We start from the raw sequence: 17,890 nt of genomic DNA, 5'->3' as shown, positions 1-17,890 counted from the left end.
CAACCAGACAAGCTGTCGTTTACATCAGTGTAAATATGGCCGCAATTTGTTCTTCTGTCTTTTATAGTGTTCAGTACATGTACAGGACAGAAGATGGATTTAGGCAGGGTGACATCATCTGTTGGTTTATGCTGTCACCATCTTGGTTGCTAAAAAGCTGATGTTGCGAGAAAGGCAGGTTGCAAAACCATTGCCATTGAGCAATGGTTTTGCAAACCTGTGATTGAAAAAATTAGCCAATGAACGTGTGGCTTTATACCACAGATAATTCTCCGTTTTGAAATAGAATTTGACCAAGGCACCATTTTTATTCAATATGACTCTCAAATGATTTACTATGACTTACTGAGCCCATAAACTCAGGAGCAAAGTGTTTGCTCACAGGAAGCTGTGTCCCCATACCCTTCTATATGACTGGAACTCGTTTTGCAACCACAGCTACCATCTGTTGGCCTTCAGATAGAATGTAGATTTGAGACACTTCCACATTGCCTTCATTTTTTTTCCAAAGCGGAAGCTATGCCCATGTTTTATACTGTGTATGGTTCAGTAATAGCCAGAAAAGGGTTTCTGCACAACACATGATGTTACAGTGATGTTGACCTTTAATTTTTTTGGTCATAAAATGTTTTCTTTTTATAACGTAAGACATTTTTCAAGTGAGCACTTGTTTCCCTACAGGTGTTTCACAAAAACTGCATGAACAGGAGGTCTGACCTTCACTTTGGATCTAAATAATTTCAGTTTTATCACCATAAACACCTCCACACCCCCCCAATTTTTGCACATGTCGAGGAGCGTGTCAGACTACATTTCACTGTGTGTTATACTTGTATAACTATGCATGTGACAAATAAAGAACCTTGAACCTTGATAAAGGCATAAAATCATGTTGATCAGTAGGAATCTCATCACTTGCCTGTGCAATGAGACCCTCTCTTGTGTTCCCGTTCTCTTATTCGCTCCTGATCTCTCTCCTGCTGTCAGAGTACTCATCCAGCTGGATGGCACCTGCTCCACTCCACAGTATTGAGGCACCACGCTCTATCCCCGACAACCTGCTGGGGTTGTGTCTGGTTTAGATTAGAGATGGACCGATCCTAAATTACTGGATCGGATATCGGAGAAAAATAAAAAAATGTAATCCGATCCATTAAATATCAAAAAAGCACCTCACAAAACTTGCGACACGGCGTAACTCTGCTCATAACCGTAGCACGTAGGAGCAGTGTGCTCACGTGATAGAGCGGCTGTGTGTATTTGTAGCCTCGCTACCAAACCTGCATTTCATCTCTGAGGAAGTTATCCCAGAGAGAAGTAAAGCAAGTGTGTAAGTTGATCTCTGAATGTTTGTAAAGCATTCCCATGTTAAGCTTAACAACCGATATATGGAGCGACTGCCTCTTCTCTCTCCCTCCCTCTCCTGCTGCTACTTCAGTCATGAAAGTAATTAATGATCAGTTTCATTTCTGTCTGTCTCTCTTCTTTGTTTTTGGCCCACTTTGCACCAGAAAGAGGAAACCAGCGGCTGAACAACAGCAGCACGTTTAAGCTTGATAAGCTGTTGTTAGAATTTATTTAATATTACTTTCTACTCCAGGATCTTTTTCTACGCAGCTGACGGCTGTAACTGTGCAGGGGCGGATCTAGCAAAATGTCTGCCATCTATAATCCAGTTTTGAGTTCCCTTCCCAGACGCCTTAACGCCCACTCACATCCTGGGCCATCTGATCTCAGGAATTCGCATGATAAGGTGGGGCCAGGTTTCACAATGAACACACCCGAAACTCTGGCTGACTGGGATCCACACCCAGTTTCACACCTTGGCTCAGGCGATTAGAGGATCATCAGGGGGTCCTTTTGTCCCTCTGTGGGGGGTTTCTCCCACTAGGTTTATATCTGGGACTCTCCACCATTTGACCTTAGAACTGAAGAAGCTTCTCAGATGAGAGGTGAAACGTCTTCAAGCAACTTAAAGAAGTCCAGACGCTTTTCTTTGCAAGCTCCTTTGACTACGATGACCTGGATGACTGAGAACCTTCATAGACATATCTGAAGAGTACATAAATATCTGGTTTCAACTGTATATTTGATGATGTTGGTGTTTGGCTTGATTGTCAGCACAAAGAGGGAGAGAGAGGAACAGAGAGGGAGAGAGAGAATGAGGACAGAACAGAGATGGAACAAGAGCAGGTGAGACACACATGTTAGTCAAATGGTTGTTTGCCAAAACTCATCAGAACATGTACCTAGTGTTTCTTTTTAGATACCATTTGTTACTTTTCAAATATTTATTAAGTTTTGCAGGCTTGTTTGCACAACGAGGCTAAATAATTATATAAACTTTTCTCAATCTAAATATTGTACTTTGGTAGAATTAAAAAAATAAGTGTAGTGCAGGTCTATGATGATTTTTAGTGCTACTATCATCTAGTTCTGATTCTTGTTCTGTCTTGGTTAAGTCCTCAGTAGTCCTGATTTTGAACTGTTGTAGTCCTGTTTTAATTCTGGATCAGTTCTGGGTCTGGTTGAATTGGGGTTTAGTCCCTGTGTCTTGATACAGGCCCGACTTTGTTCTGCCTTGCTGCTTAATTAAAAAAGTAGTTTAAGGTGTCCTGCATATGTATATAGAATAGCATCTGGCTGCAGTTTAAAGACTTTTTTTGTCTCGGTCTCGTCTCAACTTGGTCTTGTCTTGGTCTCGATACCCTCTGGTCTTGGTCTTGTCTTGGTCTCGGATTAGGCGGTCTTGACTACAAGTCTACTCTGGTGACGCCAGTCTCCTCTTCCCGCCCAGTGCACTAAAACACTCGTGTTCACAGCTCAATGATCCACCAAAACCTTAGCTTTAAAATCCTGGAAAGGGGGAGGAGACTAGAGAGAAGTGAGAGGATGAGAGGCTTACAGCACAGGTTAGAGAAAGTGGGCAGGAACCCTCTGCTTTCCCCCCACTTAAGTTTCGTTTCTTGTCGTTGGCACTTCAAGGCACTTCAAGGGAAACAGCCAGAGAGGTGAGATATTTTTGTGTGAGTGTGTGTGCTGTTCATGACCTTATTTTTCTTATTCTAAGGAGCTTGGAAAGAAAGCATCTGGACTTCTTTAAGTTTCTTGAAGACATTTCTTCTATCACCTGAGAAGCTTCTTGGGTTCTAAGAGCAAATGGTGGAGAGTCCCAGATTTGCTCTTAGAACTGAAGAAGCTTCTCAGATGGTTGGAGAAACGTCTTCAAGAAACTTAAAGATGTCCAGACGCGTTTCTGTCCAAGCTCCTTAGAGTACGATGACCTGGATGACTGAGAACCTTCACAGACATATTTTTTTCTTATTCTTTCTTTTACTACGACATAAAGAGTGTTCACGAGGCAGGAGATGCTCGTGGGCTTTAAGAAGCTGTAGGTGTTTTTCTTTTTAATGAGCTCTAATGGGAACCTGAGTGTACTTTAATGACATATAAATGGGGAAAAAAGGGCTCCATTAGCTGCAAGTCCTGCGCTGACACGGGGCACGCCCAATCCTTTGATTTTCATAATGTAGGTCTCCATCAGGGACAAAAGGGCCACAAGTTGGAACCCAACTTTGTCAGGATTGTTTTGCACCTCTGGGTTGTCTCTGAATATTATCCGTGAAGCTTTGTGTCAGGATCCCAGACAGGGCACATTTACACACAACTTCGAGTCGCTCGCCTTGAGGGCATAACCGATTAAGGTTAAGCATTCATGTTTGTGCAACTGTCGCTCTCTGTGCACCCTCCTCCTGCTGGTTTCTATCTCACCCACCCCTCCCCCTTTTTTCTCTTCTTCTTCCCTTTATCCTTTCAGTTTTCCATAGAATTTCCATAGGATTGCGTCGGGAAGTGTGACCTTATTTTTCTTCCTCCACCCACAAAAGCTCTGCACCATGTCTGCTCCTGGTAAGTGACTGTATTTCACATTTGTGCTGACTGTTTTCCTTTCTTCATTGTGAGAAAATATGAAGATGTAAGAGTGTTTTAAAAATGTGAGAAAAAAATCCGGTCCACCCCCCAAAAGAAAAACTACTCACTTGTTATCACTGTCACGGTCAGCAATGGCAGACCGTGGAGTTGAGGAAAGTGGGACCCAAACGCTGGACTCTTATAGTGAAGGACAGTGGATTTATTTATAGTGAGTGGAAGAACAACAACTATGTACAGATCCAGCCTCCAGTGGCGATTCCTCTGTGAATCCCACACAGTGCACGTGTCCATAAACAGTGAAAAAGGTGACAACTACAAAACCCGATTCTGCTCCGTGATTTCCCCTCGAGACGACGCTCTTCACTCCCGACTCCTGGTGACACAAAACCACACACAGCTCAGCAGGAAACCCACAGTAGCGATGTCGTTCACACAAACACCCATCAACAGAGGTACTTTACAGGGTTAACATAGTATAATCCCGCACTGACTGGAGCCCCGCCACCTTCCTAAGCAGGACATCAGCTGCAGCTGGTGAAGGCTAACGAGCAGAAGGTGCAACAGCCTCCAGTGCGGGAACACCTCCGGGTCACAGTCCCCTCAGCGACCCAAAAAATCCGGGAGCGCGTATGATCACACACACAGGAAGGAGGAAAAAAGGAAAGAAAACCACCAAAACACAACATACGGAATAATAAACATATCCAAAAAATACATGAGCCCTGGGTCCTTAGACTGCTGTTCACCCCAAGTCCAGCACCCTGAGGCTGTACGCTAAGCGGAAGAAAGGAGGCCAGGGACTAGTGAGTGTCAGCACCACAGTCCAGGATGAGGCAGTGAACATCCGTGAATACATCAGGAAGATGGCCCCAACCGACCACGTGCTCAGTGAATACCTCAGGCAGCAGAAATCCGAGGAAGAGGAGGCACCATCCTGGAGGGACAGGACCCTGCACAGTATGTACCGCCGGCAGATAGAAGAGGTGGCTGATATCCAGAAATCCTACCAGTGGCTGGACAAAGCTGGACTGAAAGACAGCACAGAGGCACTAATCATGGCAGCACAAGAACAAACTCTGAGTACAAGATCCATAGAGGCTGGGGTCTATCACACCAGGCAAGACCCCAGGTGCAGGCTGTGTAAAGATGCCCCTGAGACAATCCAGCACATAACAGCAGGGTGCACGATGCTAGCTGGCAGGGCATACATGGTATGCCATAACCAAGTGGCCGGCATAGTATACAGAAACATCTGTGCTGACTATGGCCTGGAAGTCGCAAGGTCAAAATGGGAAATGCCAACTATGGTGGTGGAGAAGGACCGAGCTAATCTGTGGGACTTCCAGATACAGACGGACAAAATGGTGGTGGCTAACCAACCGGACATAGTGGTGGTAGATAAACAGAAGAAGACGGCCATAGTGATCGATGTAGCAGGTCCGAATGACAGCAATATCAGGAAGAAGGAACACAAGAAACTTGAGAAATACCAAGGGCTCAGAGAAGAGCTGGAGAAGATGTGGAGGATGAAGGTAACAGTGATCCCAGTGGTAACTAGCTAAGAAAGTGGCTCCAGCAAATCCAGGAAAAACATCAGAGATCTCTGTCCAGAAGAGTGCTAGGAACAGCTAAGATACTTCGCAGGACCCTCAGGTTCCCAGGCCTCTGATAGAGGACCCGAGCTTGAAGGATAGAGAGGGGAATTTATATACCGGTATATATATGTAGCGTAGTTTTTATGTGTGTATATTTATATTGTCATTCATACTCAGAGTTGATGGATTGTTTTCGTTTTTTGTGATCTCTTACATTTCCCCCTTGTATTTCTTATTTGTGCTAAATATTGGTAAATATTGAGCTCTACTTTCTCAAGTTTGACTGTCATAGTTTGTATGGTGACAACCGAGCTCATATATTCAAATTCAGTCAAATCAGACTGTCAGTATATCTGAACAGATTTCCCCTCCAGTTTACCCAGGTGCTCCAAACCAGTCATCCTACCCCATGTCTCAGCCCGGTGGAGGTACATGTCCAGTTTCTCCTGGATATGGACACCCCAGTCATGGCCATCCACCGGGCTTCAACATGGGCTATAAAAAACAGCCTACGGTCATGTACCAGCCAGTACCCATAGGACCAGCTCCAGGCCCTGAATACGGTGGCCCATCAGGGGGGATTTCACCAGCTCCTGGAGGTCCAGCAGTCCCCGTTGGTGTCCCACCTGGACTTGAGTACCTCACACAGGTAGGGCAGAGAAAGGTTAAACCAGTGCAGTTTTTTGTTGTTTTGTTTTATATGCTGTCCTGTTCAGCAGCTTTTGGAGTCACAATTATGATCTGAATGCACTCTTGTGCCAAACATATTTTGCTTTTCCAAGATGAGCTCTGAAAATTCACTGTAGGCTCCACTTGTTCACGTCTTTCTTTCATCTATCTAGTTATTTCTTTCTATTAGTGTTATATCAGTCATTGGATAGTAGAGACCTTCCCAAACTGTGGGGCCCATCCCCGGGGGGGGGGGGGCGCAGAGCCATGGCAGGGGGGGCATGGGATGAAAAGGGGGGGGAAAAAAAAAAAGGCTTGGACACTGCTAGCACGGGCGCCTACAGAAACGCAAAGCAGGAGATGAAGCATAGCTGAATATGTTTCCAAACCAACTTCATTCTAAGCCTAGGACTAGAAAATATGGTGAAGCATGTCTGCCCTTTGGTTTCACCTGCACAAGTGCCGAGGTAGGTCTCCCCTGCAGAATTGGTCTTCCCTTTGTTGGGAGCAGCGCTGGGCTGTTTAAATCACGGACAAACAGTATCCCACATTTGTGATTTTTAGTTCACAAACACTTGCTGTAATAACTAACTACTCCTGACATTTTGGAGATGTTAGCTCTGTATACAGTAAAGTTACAGCGGGATACAAATAACATCAGGCTGATCCTGCCACGATTTGTTCCACCTGTTCAAATCATGGACAAACAGTATCCCACAGCTGTTTATGTTTTTGAACCCATTTTGCACAGAGAGGCATTTTTTGAAAAATGTATTGATAGCAATGTTGAATATTATTACACAGGGAAAAAAAACAACTACACGTAAAATAATCACATCTGCCTTTGTAAATGGAGGGACTGTAACTGCGTGCGTGTATGTAAGCGTGTAAAACCTGCAGATAGTCAGATTAACAGTATTTTGTCTCTATCTGCCATTCTGCAATTCTCATGTAAACAATAACGTGGCGCACAGCGTGACGTGAAAAAAGGCACATACCTTTGACATTGCGTGACGAACTCTGTATTCCTCGTCCACACATAAACACAAAAAAGGAGTTTTGAAAAATCTCAGTTTTCGGTGATTCGAAACGCTGTTTACGTGTGGACGAAACAGCTGCGTTTTCAAAAATACCCGTATAGGTGTGGACGTAGCGTAAAAGAGTTAGTAGTTTATTTTCTTACTACCTGTAATTTATTGCAGGTTACTTGTATTTGCTTAATTGTTTACTAAATGTTTGAGGTGTGAAATAAACCGCAATGGAGCAAAATATGGGTGTGTGTGGTTGGAGGATGTGTGGGTGCGTGTGCGTGTTCGCGGGGGCGCGAACAACACGAAAAATGTTCGGGGAGGCGCGAAAATCTTTCTTGTAAAACAAAGGGGGGCCTGGCAAAAAAAGTTTGGGAACCACTGGCAGAATAAAAAATCATTGCAATCAGGTGATTGTGAGTGCTGTGGCATTGGTTCAGTGTCTTGTTAAATGTCATGAATTTTGATCAGAATCGCATTTATATATATATATATATATATATATATATATATATATATATATATATATATATATATATATATATATATATATATATATATATATTAGGGGTGCAACGATATTCATATCGATATTGAACCGTTCGATACAGTGCTTTCGGTTCGGTACGCATATGTATCGAACAATACAACATTTGTAATTTATTTTATCAATTTTCCTTCTGACGATGCTGTCTGTGTTGAGCGCTCAGTGAATCTGCATTCAACTACTCCGCCTAGGCTCGACAGTGCAGCCTAGGCGGAGTAGTCGAATGCAGATTCACTGAGCGCTCAACACAGACAGCATAGTCAGAAGGAAGAGCGCAGGGCAAGCTAGCGAGACAGAAGTTAAGCTCTCCTTGTAACAGGCAAATTGAACCTCATTCAGATCTGGCGTTTGGAATTATTTTGGTTTTCATGTGACGTATGACCCTGAAGGTAAGCGAGTCATGGACTAAAGTAAAACAGTATGTTGGATGTGCCATGCAATGCTCAATTACATGGGTGTGAACTAGTGTGTTAGCGCAGTTAGCTCGTTAACGTGGTGGCCGTCTAGCCCCATGCACGGAGCGATCGGCGGTAGCTCGTTAACGGAGATTTGCCGTGTTGTGGCGTTAAGGTCATTTCAACGAGATTAACCTGAAAGCACTAGTGGGAACACAACGAATATGACTGCACATTTACGCCGACATCATCCTAGTGCAAAGACAAATACAACAAGCATGCTACTAACTTTAGCCGAGTCATTTAGACAGCTGTTAGCACATGATTCTCCTTATGCTGCTGAGAATATAGCCCAGAAGAAGCGGATAGTATAGCTTTTATTTTGGAAAGAGACATTTCTCTGTAATAAACTCTCTTTTCCAAAGATGAGTGATTCCTCAATCAGATACAGGGCTCGCAATATCGCTAGCCCGACGTCCTGGGGCTAGCGATTTTTTCAGTCGGGCTACAAAAATCTCTGCCCTGCCCGTCGGGCTATTGTAGGAAAAATATATGTCAATGCTTTTGCATTCTTTCAGAAATGTAGCTGGGTAATTATGTCATTGGCATCGGTGAGCCACTGTCAATATGTGACATATTGAAATCGCGTTTGAATTTGCGCTTGTTTTTTTGCTTTCACTTTGCAATCGTGCGAACTGTGTATAGAGAGCGACAGCACTGATCTGTGAGTGATGATAATTTGTGCACCAATTCCTCTGACATCGTCTTATTAATTGTTAGCTTACTATGCAAACATGACAAGTGAAATCTCCCGCAGCAAGCTTAAACATGTGAGAGGTTGATCGCGCAGAGAATCGCTGAGCTTATGTGAGTGAGCGTGTAAAAGCATTTTAGTTCTGCTGAGCCAAATAAGACAGGTCAGGGTGAAGAAGTGACAGCCAAAGAAAAGCTTACCACAAAACGGAGAAGTTATGACAAATCAGACTATAAGGCAAAAAGAAAGTGCAGCTTTATGGTTTCATGGACAAAAGAATTTCTGTGGCTGCAATATGATGAGCTAAATAACCAGGGCTGCACATAAGTGGTCCGCAGGTGCGCATTCGCTGTCAAAATAAAAAACATGCACAAGGGTTAGGGTTAAATTTAAAAACTTTACTTTTGAGTTAAAATATATATTTATAATTTTAATAAATGACAAATAAAAAATGCATGAACATTTTTTTGTATCGAAAAAATATCGAACCGTGACACCAAAGTATCGAACCGAACCGTGAATTTTGTGTATCGTTGCACCCCTAATATATAATATATATATATATATATATATATATATATATATATATATATCCGCTAAGACTGGTGGACCTAAATCTTCACCACCACCACGTCTGGTATACATACAAGCGAAAAAGGGGAGTGGGTGGGTCAGCGCTCAGGGCACAGAAACTAAGCTGGCTTCAAACACCATTTATTTCCATAATAAAAAAACACAGCCAGAGTCACAAATGCAAGATAAAATTCCCCGTATACAATAAAAGTAGTGTTGCAACCCGCTAAAAACCCTGCCGGCAGAAATAACTATACAATATTAAAACAAGGCTAAAACATGTGTTCTATATACTAAAATTACTCTCCCATAGTCCCATAATCCCACAGTCCAGCCACACATGGGCGAATGGTCCTTATATGAAAGAGACAGGAGAGGAACTTCTCTTCCAGTATGGTAAAACTCGTCAGCAACAGACCAGGGAGGGGGCTCCTATCGCAGACCTGTCTCCTCCTGACAGCGCGTCGCCGCACAGTCCCGCCCCACTCCACACCTGAACACGGCCTCCCTCGTCTCACCGTCAGATGCAGGCAGAAGGACATCCCTGCCCTGTTGTGCATTGCAGCCATCGCCACTGACTGTTGCCGTTCCTGCGTTGGGAGTGGATCGCCGAACGACTCGCGGCACCCCACAGTCAGGCAGCAGTTCCTTCCACACACGTGCGGGCTTGCACGCGCTCCTTTTTCTCCTGCCCACCTTTCGTGCGTCACTCTCTTTGTCTCTGCGCTCGCTATCCCCTTTAACAGGTCAACCTGGCGGCTGATAGGCCACCTTGGGGAACGCCCCCACCTCACAGGTGCCTACAATTGACTGTTTAGTCCACAGTGGGTTAAAGGAACATGGTACAACATTAACACAAATATAAATATGAGGATAAAACCATGCAGTATAAATATCAATAAACAAACATGCAATATAAATATCACTATAAAATCATGCAAATAAAATCAACACTATGTACCAATACACAGATTGATAAAACATAAAAACACAAATTTCCGCTGTGTGACATATATATATATATATATATAAAACAGGGCGTTGTTGGAATGCTACTACGCAAGTAACCCCGGCGGAAGGGGCTACATGAATAGGATGAGGGACCTATGGATTCTTCGATACCCAACATCCACAATGACGGCAAAACAACTAGTAGCTCAGTGTTCCAACATTCGAAAGAAGGGACTGCTCTCACAGCTAGAGATTGACGAGGTACAACATAAATGCTACGGCAAGGGGGAGCCAGGACGCCAGGTCAGGGGAGAGATATCATCACCCCCACCCAAGATTGGGTATAGGGCTGGGTATCGTCACTGATTTCTAGAATCGATTCAATTCCGATTCACAAGGTCCCGAATCGATTCGATCCACGATTCGATTTAATTCGATTCGATTTAAATCTGGGAAATTTTGACAGTCAGAAATATAATTCAGATCAGAACATTTACATATTTTTGTATCTATAAAAAGGAAGCTGACACTCGCAAGACTTTATCCAAGGTGTGAGCATCACAGCAGGTGCCTTTGTGTCAAAGTAGCTGAAGATAAAACACAGAAAAACATGTAGGTGATTTTCCTGGCCTGGGATTTTATAAAAATATTCTGCAGTACATCGAAAACGAAAGAAAACCATTAATTAATGAACATTACCTCTGACGTTACAGCAGTTTTATTAGAGACACGGTTAAGCGTTTTGCATTTTGAATAATTTTAAAAAGTTTCAATTTGTTCAGTATTGAACGGCAGAAATGAGGTTTTCTTTTCGGAAGAATGTAAAAGGGAAAAAAACAGCGGCCGACAGCGCTGTAAGCAACAGTAGACTTGTGTAACAAGCAAGCGAATAATGAAGAAAGCGAAACTGTTCGAGAGAGAGAGAGAGGGGGAGGGAGAGAGGGAGAGAGCTGCGCATCGCAATGGAAGCAAAACAGTAAAAGAGTGAATTCATGACGATGTTTATGTGAAGCGTTTGGATCTTCTTTTGCTGCTGGTTTGGTCAATATTGTTTGGAGAGAGATCAAACTAACAGCTTTAGAATCAGCGCATAAAGGGCGTGAACACAAAGCGCGGACCCGGATCAGCGAGCTGTCGGCTTTCAGCCCCGACTGTGAGAAAGGCTACATCTAACTGATTCTGATCCGCTGTGTGTTTAAGTCTATGTGCAGAATCCCTGTACCTGCTCTCATTTACTGTTTGGTGGTTCTTGAAATTTTGTGAGATGTCACTAGAGATTCTGGCATTTCGGACAAAATAAATTTATATTAAAAAATCGATTTAGGATTTTAATGAATCGATTTTACGTTATCCAAGCCAGAATCGATTTTAATCGATGAATCGATTATAAAAACCCACCCCTAATTGGGTACCAAGCCCCAAGTGCGATAGGAGAAGGATTGTTGAGTGCGAGAGGAACTGACCTGAAAGAAAGGATTATGGCCAAGCTTGAAACCTGGACCCCCGTAGCCGGTTACCAATATTACGTGAAGTACCCTCAGAAGGTCTGCTAGATGATGTTAATGCAGCACTACGGGCAATACCTACAACCACGATTACCGACACTAACAAGCTGATCTACAATTCGGCAGCAGTGATCAGTGAGATGCTTGGCTACAAGTTGAACAGCCACAAGGGGCAGTACCCTCCATGGAGAAGGAGGCTAGAGGCTAAGATCAAGGTAGCACGGAGGGAGGTTAGCCAACTATCGGAGTTGCAGAAAGCCGCGATGAGGAAGGTGCCTAAGAAGTACAGGAAGCTGTCCATACCTGAGGTCTTGGAAACTGCCAAGCAAAGACTCACAGCCTTGGCCAGCCGCTTGAGGAGGTACACCAGAGAGATAGAAGGCAGGAGAATAAACCAGCTGTTCTCCACGGAACCAGCAAAGGTGTACTCTCAGTGGCAGGGGAACAATATGAGAACAGCACCACCAAGGCTGGAGGCAGAACAATACTGGAAGAGCATATGGGAGAAGGACGCAACCCATAACGGCAATGCTCAGTGGCCAGAAGGGACCGGTCCCCTCCAACTACCGACCAATAACCTGCCTCAGCACCACGTGGAAGCTCCTGTCAGGCATCATAGCGGCTAAGATGAACAGGCACATGGGTCAATACATGAGCGGGGCACAGAAAGGGATGGGCAAGAATACCAGAGGGACAAAACACCAGCTACTGGCAGACCAAGCAGTCAGCCGAGACTGCAAGACCAGACTGACCAACCTGTGCAGTGGATTGATTACAAGAAGGCCTATGACTCAATGCCCCACACCTGGATCCTGGAATGCCTAGAATTGTACAAGATCAACAGGACCCTGAGAGCCTTCATCGGGAACTCAATGGGGATGTAGCCGACAACACTGGAGGCCAACTTCAAGCCCATAGCACAAGTCACCATCAAGTGCGGGATCTACCAAGGAGGTGCTCTGTCCCCACTGCTGTTCTGCATAGGCCTGAACCCCCTCAGTGAGATCATTAACAAGACTGGCTACGGATACCGACTACGGAACGGAGCAGTTGTCAGCCACCTCCTGTACATGGATGACATCAAGCTGTATGCCAAGAGTGAACGAGACATCGATTCACTGATCCACACCAACAGGATATGCAGCAATGACATCGGAATGTTGTTCGGGCTGGAGAAGTGTAGTCGGATGGTAACAAAGAGAGGGAAGCCACTGACATCAAGACAAGAAAGCTCCTTACCATGCATGGAGGGTTTCACCCCACGTCCAGCACCCTGAGGCTATACGCTAACCGGAAGGAAGGGGGCCGGATGACTCATTTAATCCTCCCATTTTATTTGGATTTGGTATGAACCTGAAAAGCTGCTGGCCATGGGGGTGAACAGATACAGTTCCTGGATCTCTCATAGACCTCTTAGTAAGAGAAAAGGTCACATGTTTAAGACTGTTGTGGGTAAAAGTAGCATTTTGTAGTTCTGTTATTGGCTCACCATTGAAATACTTGTACAGTAGTTTGCTGCACTATTTGGTGATCATTAATCTCATCTCGGATTTGGAAATGTGTGACACCAAAGTCAGTTTCCTTTTTAAAATAATACGCGAGGTCAGTCCCGTTGGCCATTTGAACCCAGTTAAAGATCACATTCAAAAAATTTTCTTTTAAAAATCCCTCTATAGGATTTATTTGTGCAAATATTAAAGGAAACACCTCCCAAGCTTGCATTATATACACATTAGTGCTTGATTAGCTTTGCAGACAAAGAGAAAGAAGGTATGTTTGTTTAACCAGCAGAGTCTGATGGAGCTGAAATACTCTATGGCTTAAAGAATGAATTTTTATATGGGAAGGTCATTTGCATTGAAAATGCCTGATATGTGCTTTTAATTGTTTTTAGAAGGAAGAGACTTTCAGATTGCAGGATGTGCCACAGAGTTGCTTTATTTTCAGTTTGCTTTCTCTCCTTCGGTTTTAGATTGACCAGATCCTGATCCATCAGAAAGTCGAAGGTGAGGCGTGCATCTTGTTGAACACAGAATATTTAATCCTTCAGCAGCTCATAAGCAGCAGTGTGTGAGGCTTAAAGCCTTTCAAGATGAAAACGAATGGAAGAAAAATTATATCTGCCCTTGAAATTCCTTACTTATTGTTACTTCATTGCTCACCGTTTTCCCTTCTCTTTTCCCAACCACGCCCAGCATTCATCGGTTTTGAGAAAAACAGACAGTATGAAATCAAAAACAGTCTGGGTCAAAAGATCTACGAGGCCAAAGAGAAGAGTGACTGCTGCGAAAGGAACTGTTACGGCTCTCTGCGCAGCTTCGACATGAAAATAAAGGACAACATGGACAGGGAGGTTATCCGTCTCATCAGGCCTTTCCGCTGCTCCTCCTGCTGTTGCCCCTGCTACCTGCAAGAGGTCAGTCCACTCTAATGTTTCTGTGTTTGAGTAGAAGTGACTTGGCTAGTGTTGAAAGAGGTTAATGGAGTCATATTGCATTCATTTACCACACCTAGACCAATATTGTTCCCGGTCAAAAGCATTTTTGGTGTGAAATCTGAGTACTCATCCATCATATCTGGATTATTGTATTTGATCTAGATGTGCTGGTTAATCTTTAGCTATAGCAAATATCTGAAGAGACTCAAATAGGGAAGAATAAACTCTTTACTTTCTGTTAAGACATACCTAATCACTTTTTTTGATTAAATAAAGATAGATACAAAAGTTAGATCAGATAAAGGCAAATAAATCAAGACATTACAGTTTTATAAGGGGCAATGATTTTTTTTTTAATGTAATGTAGAAATTAAAGGAAAAATCTGAAGATTTTAAGAGAAACGCGAGCTCTGTAGTTTATTTTGTGACACTTACACTTACAACAGCTCATCTCCTGTTCAGGATTTACTTCTATTCTTCAGGAATGTTTTTAGTGGAGCTGCTATACAAGTCTGATTTATTCGCCTGCCTCTGTTAACCCTGCTGGATTTAAAGTAGTTTTTAGGGTGGGAAGTGGGCTAATTTACTGCTGATTGGTCCAGGTGACCAAAGAAACTGCTCTGAGTTATCAGTGTGCTCTGTCCTGGAACCAACTGCATGCAGATTAATGTTCTCTGCATTGACAGTCGATTGGAGCTGCAGACCCTGCCTGTATCATTAGTGATCATTGATGTGAAATTGGAGTCAGTTTGACAAGGACACTGGTATTTGCTTTTTATGCACGTTTGAGTTTTATGGTGAAATGTACAGAGTGCACAGTGTAAGCAGTTAAAAGGAGGCTTCCAGTGAGCAGTCAAAAAATTAACAGCTACTAACCGTAGTCCATCCAGGCATGCTCAAGAAGATGGTCTTGAGGCCAAATTTAGGGAAAGCATTTGATTCAAGATCTTTGTGATCACCCATTAAACACTGTTCTACAGCCTGTTTAGAACATCAAATTCAAATGTTATTATCAGCAGACTTTGATTATTAAATTGTCAGTGTGTTTACCACTTTGATCTGCTTTTCCCCCTCAACAGTAAATGCACTGTGGAACAGATGCAGACAGCGTGACATTTTATTTATAGCTGTCAGTGTCCAGGAAAGAGAGCAAACGAAGCTCTGTGAAATAGCTTTCTAATTTTGTGCAGAGCTACTATGTGTCTAACTAACTATGTGACCAACAGATGGAGGTCCAGGCTCCACCTGGGACCACCATAGGGTACGTCAAACAGGACTGGCACCCTTTCCTGCCAAAGTTTTCCATCCAGGGAGCAAACAAGGAGACACTCATGAGACTGGAGGGGCCCTGTTTTGCCTGCAACTGCTGTGGAGATGTCAACTTTGAGGTGAGCTCAGAGGGTCGTTGTTTGTGGGGGGAAACCGAACTCTGAGTAAATTTCATCCATCAGCCAACAGTGATTTGTTACAGATCCACTCAGATAATCTAAACAGGACTGGTAACAGTCACAGAAATGTTGATGATGATTTTAATTAAGTCAACTAATAATTGGGCAGTTAATAATTATAAAAAGAGGAGCTTTGGTGGAGGTTTGTTGCAAAGCAGCTTGCAGGTGAATTGCAATTGTAGGCAGGCTAAAGCAGCTTAAACAGCAGATCAGGTCAGCTAATCTCCCAGGATTGCAGCAGAGCCTGATTTTTGTTTATTATGTAATCTTCTTGTGTCTTGGTGAGCTTGCTTGTCAGTATTTTCTCCCACTCGTCCAGTTACTTTTCCAACACTAAAGAGCATTCATGGAAACACATTTTTCCCATTAGTTTGACACCAAGTGAATGATCCTTAGTGCTGCTGGTGGTCAGATTGTGTTACCTTTCATACAGAACCAAAAAAGCTGTTTTATCTCCTGGTAAGCTAACTGCACATTAAGCTCATATTTCTCAGTAAGAAGGCAAAACAAATTTAAACAAATCAGCAACAATGTGAACAGTTTTGAGTGTTTAAGAAAGCAATTGTGGCTGACGAACGCTGGTATTCTTATTGTTGTTCAGCTCAAGGGGAAAGATGGCGACACCCCCATTGGTCGCATCAGCAGGCAGTGGGGCGGCCTTCTGAAGGAAACCTTCACTGACACCAGTAACTTTGGCATCCAGTTCCCGCTGGACTTGGACGTGAAGATGAAAGCTGTGCTGATGGGCGCCTGCTTCCTCGTTCCTCACGATGTAGATGGACATTGTTGATTTTGAAATATGTGGTGTGTTGCTGAATAAAACAATCGAATACTTTTGGCGTTGCTCTGCAGGATTTCATGTTCTTTGAGAAAATCGGAGAGGCCAACAATTGCAGCAGTGTGTTTTCATAACAGAAGAAAACGAAAACATGGGGGGATGCCCTGCGATGAAGGTGTTTTCCTGTTATGTACTGGGCTCCAGACTAACTTTTGCCATGATTGCACTGGTGCGCCTAACTTTTTTTCTTAGGTGCACCAGCACAAAAGTTAGGTGCACCCAAATTTTTCACCCGAATCGCTGAACCCCACTGTTTTACATATTCACTTTTTTTTAAATTGCTGTGCATACAAACAATATTGATTTGTAAATGATTAACTAACAATCTTGTGAACACAAAGTTCTTTATTTGGAGCACCATTCTGCAAAAAAGATAAGTTACTGAAAAAGTGCTTGTGCTTAAAGTTTTTTGGCACCCCTTGGCAATATTGTAGGCAATGTTAAACTTAATCATCAGCCTGGCCTGGCTTTTAATAGCAGATAGCCTTAAAAATATTCTGCAGTAGAACAAAAACTGAAGAAAACGTGAATGGACATAATGAACATAATGAACATGAATCAACATATTCAGCAAAAGGACTAGATGTTACAATCCCTGATAATGCATTGCTATAAATGGAGAAAATCTTGAGGGATGGCTCTTATGAGGAAAGGCAACCAGTGGCACTTCCATTCCCATGTTATTACGGCCGATAGGGCATGAACAGGGAAAAGGGGGCAAAAAGACATACTTTTGAAATGTAACCCTTTCAGTACCAGTTAGATCACATAATTGTAATGATTTAGAAAGAGATAATTATTTTTTTAAAATTAAAATTAGAGATGGCACGATACCACTTTTTTATGTCCGATACCGATATCATAAATTTGGATATCTGCCGATACCGATATGAATCCGATATAGTGTGTTTTTTAATCAATAAAACTGTTTTTTTTAAATATATTGCTGCATTTTGTATAAGTTAATACTCAAGTTTAAATAAACAACAACACTAAAGCTATTCTGTTATACCTGTATGTAAAAAATACACTGCACCCAAAATATTTCATAGTTCAGCAACACTGATCAACTAATAAACTTAAACCTGCACCATCCTCCCTATTCTGGTAATTTAAAGAGTACTTAGCAGAAATATTAAGCAACCTAACTAATAGGGTTGCAAACTCCCAGCAAAGAAAATGGGGAACCACCCCCCACCCTCCACCTCATGATGCTT

General features: G+C 43.0%; 1 protein-coding gene across 3 annotated transcripts; it reads left to right on the top strand.

Annotated features, from left to right (window-relative positions):
* The first annotated feature begins 1,779 nt into the window (after positions 1-1,779).
* Positions 1,780-16,670, top strand: LOC113012336 (phospholipid scramblase 2-like). Of its 3 annotated transcripts, none has more exons than XM_080290494.1 (7): positions 1,780-2,193; positions 3,818-3,909; positions 5,903-6,177; positions 13,923-13,956; positions 14,146-14,366; positions 15,614-15,775; positions 16,437-16,670. In XM_080290494.1, exons 2-7 carry the CDS (start codon positions 3,897-3,899, stop codon positions 16,623-16,625), a joined length of 894 nt encoding a protein of 297 aa, XP_080146620.1. In that variant the 5' UTR covers positions 1,780-2,193; positions 3,818-3,896; the 3' UTR covers positions 16,626-16,670. The 3 variants fall into 3 exon arrangements, with proteins under 3 accessions (XP_080146620.1, XP_026008251.2, XP_080146622.1); XM_026152466.2 differs by lacking the exon at positions 1,780-2,193 and adding an exon at positions 2,877-3,011; XM_080290496.1 differs by lacking the exons at positions 1,780-2,193; positions 3,818-3,909; positions 5,903-6,177 and adding an exon at positions 7,998-8,161.
* Positions 16,671-17,890: the final 1,220 nt, after the last annotated feature.

Source organism: Astatotilapia calliptera, chromosome 3 (assembly GCF_964374335.1).
Source record: "Astatotilapia calliptera chromosome 3, fAstCal68.1, whole genome shotgun sequence".
Classification (NCBI taxonomy): domain Eukaryota; kingdom Metazoa; phylum Chordata; class Actinopteri; order Cichliformes; family Cichlidae; genus Astatotilapia; species Astatotilapia calliptera.
The sequence above is the reverse complement of the archived record's forward strand: the minus strand, read 5'-3'. Positions and strand labels throughout refer to the sequence as shown.

Excerpts from the sequence above, each read along its gene's own strand:
- LOC113012336 (XM_080290494.1), top strand. Across the intron at positions 13,957-14,145 it reads GATCCATCAGAAAGTCGAAG|CATTCATCGGTTTTGAGAAA; the intron begins GTGAGGCGTGCA and ends AACCACGCCCAG. Across the intron at positions 14,367-15,613 it reads GCCCCTGCTACCTGCAAGAG|ATGGAGGTCCAGGCTCCACC; the intron begins GTCAGTCCACTC and ends TGTGACCAACAG.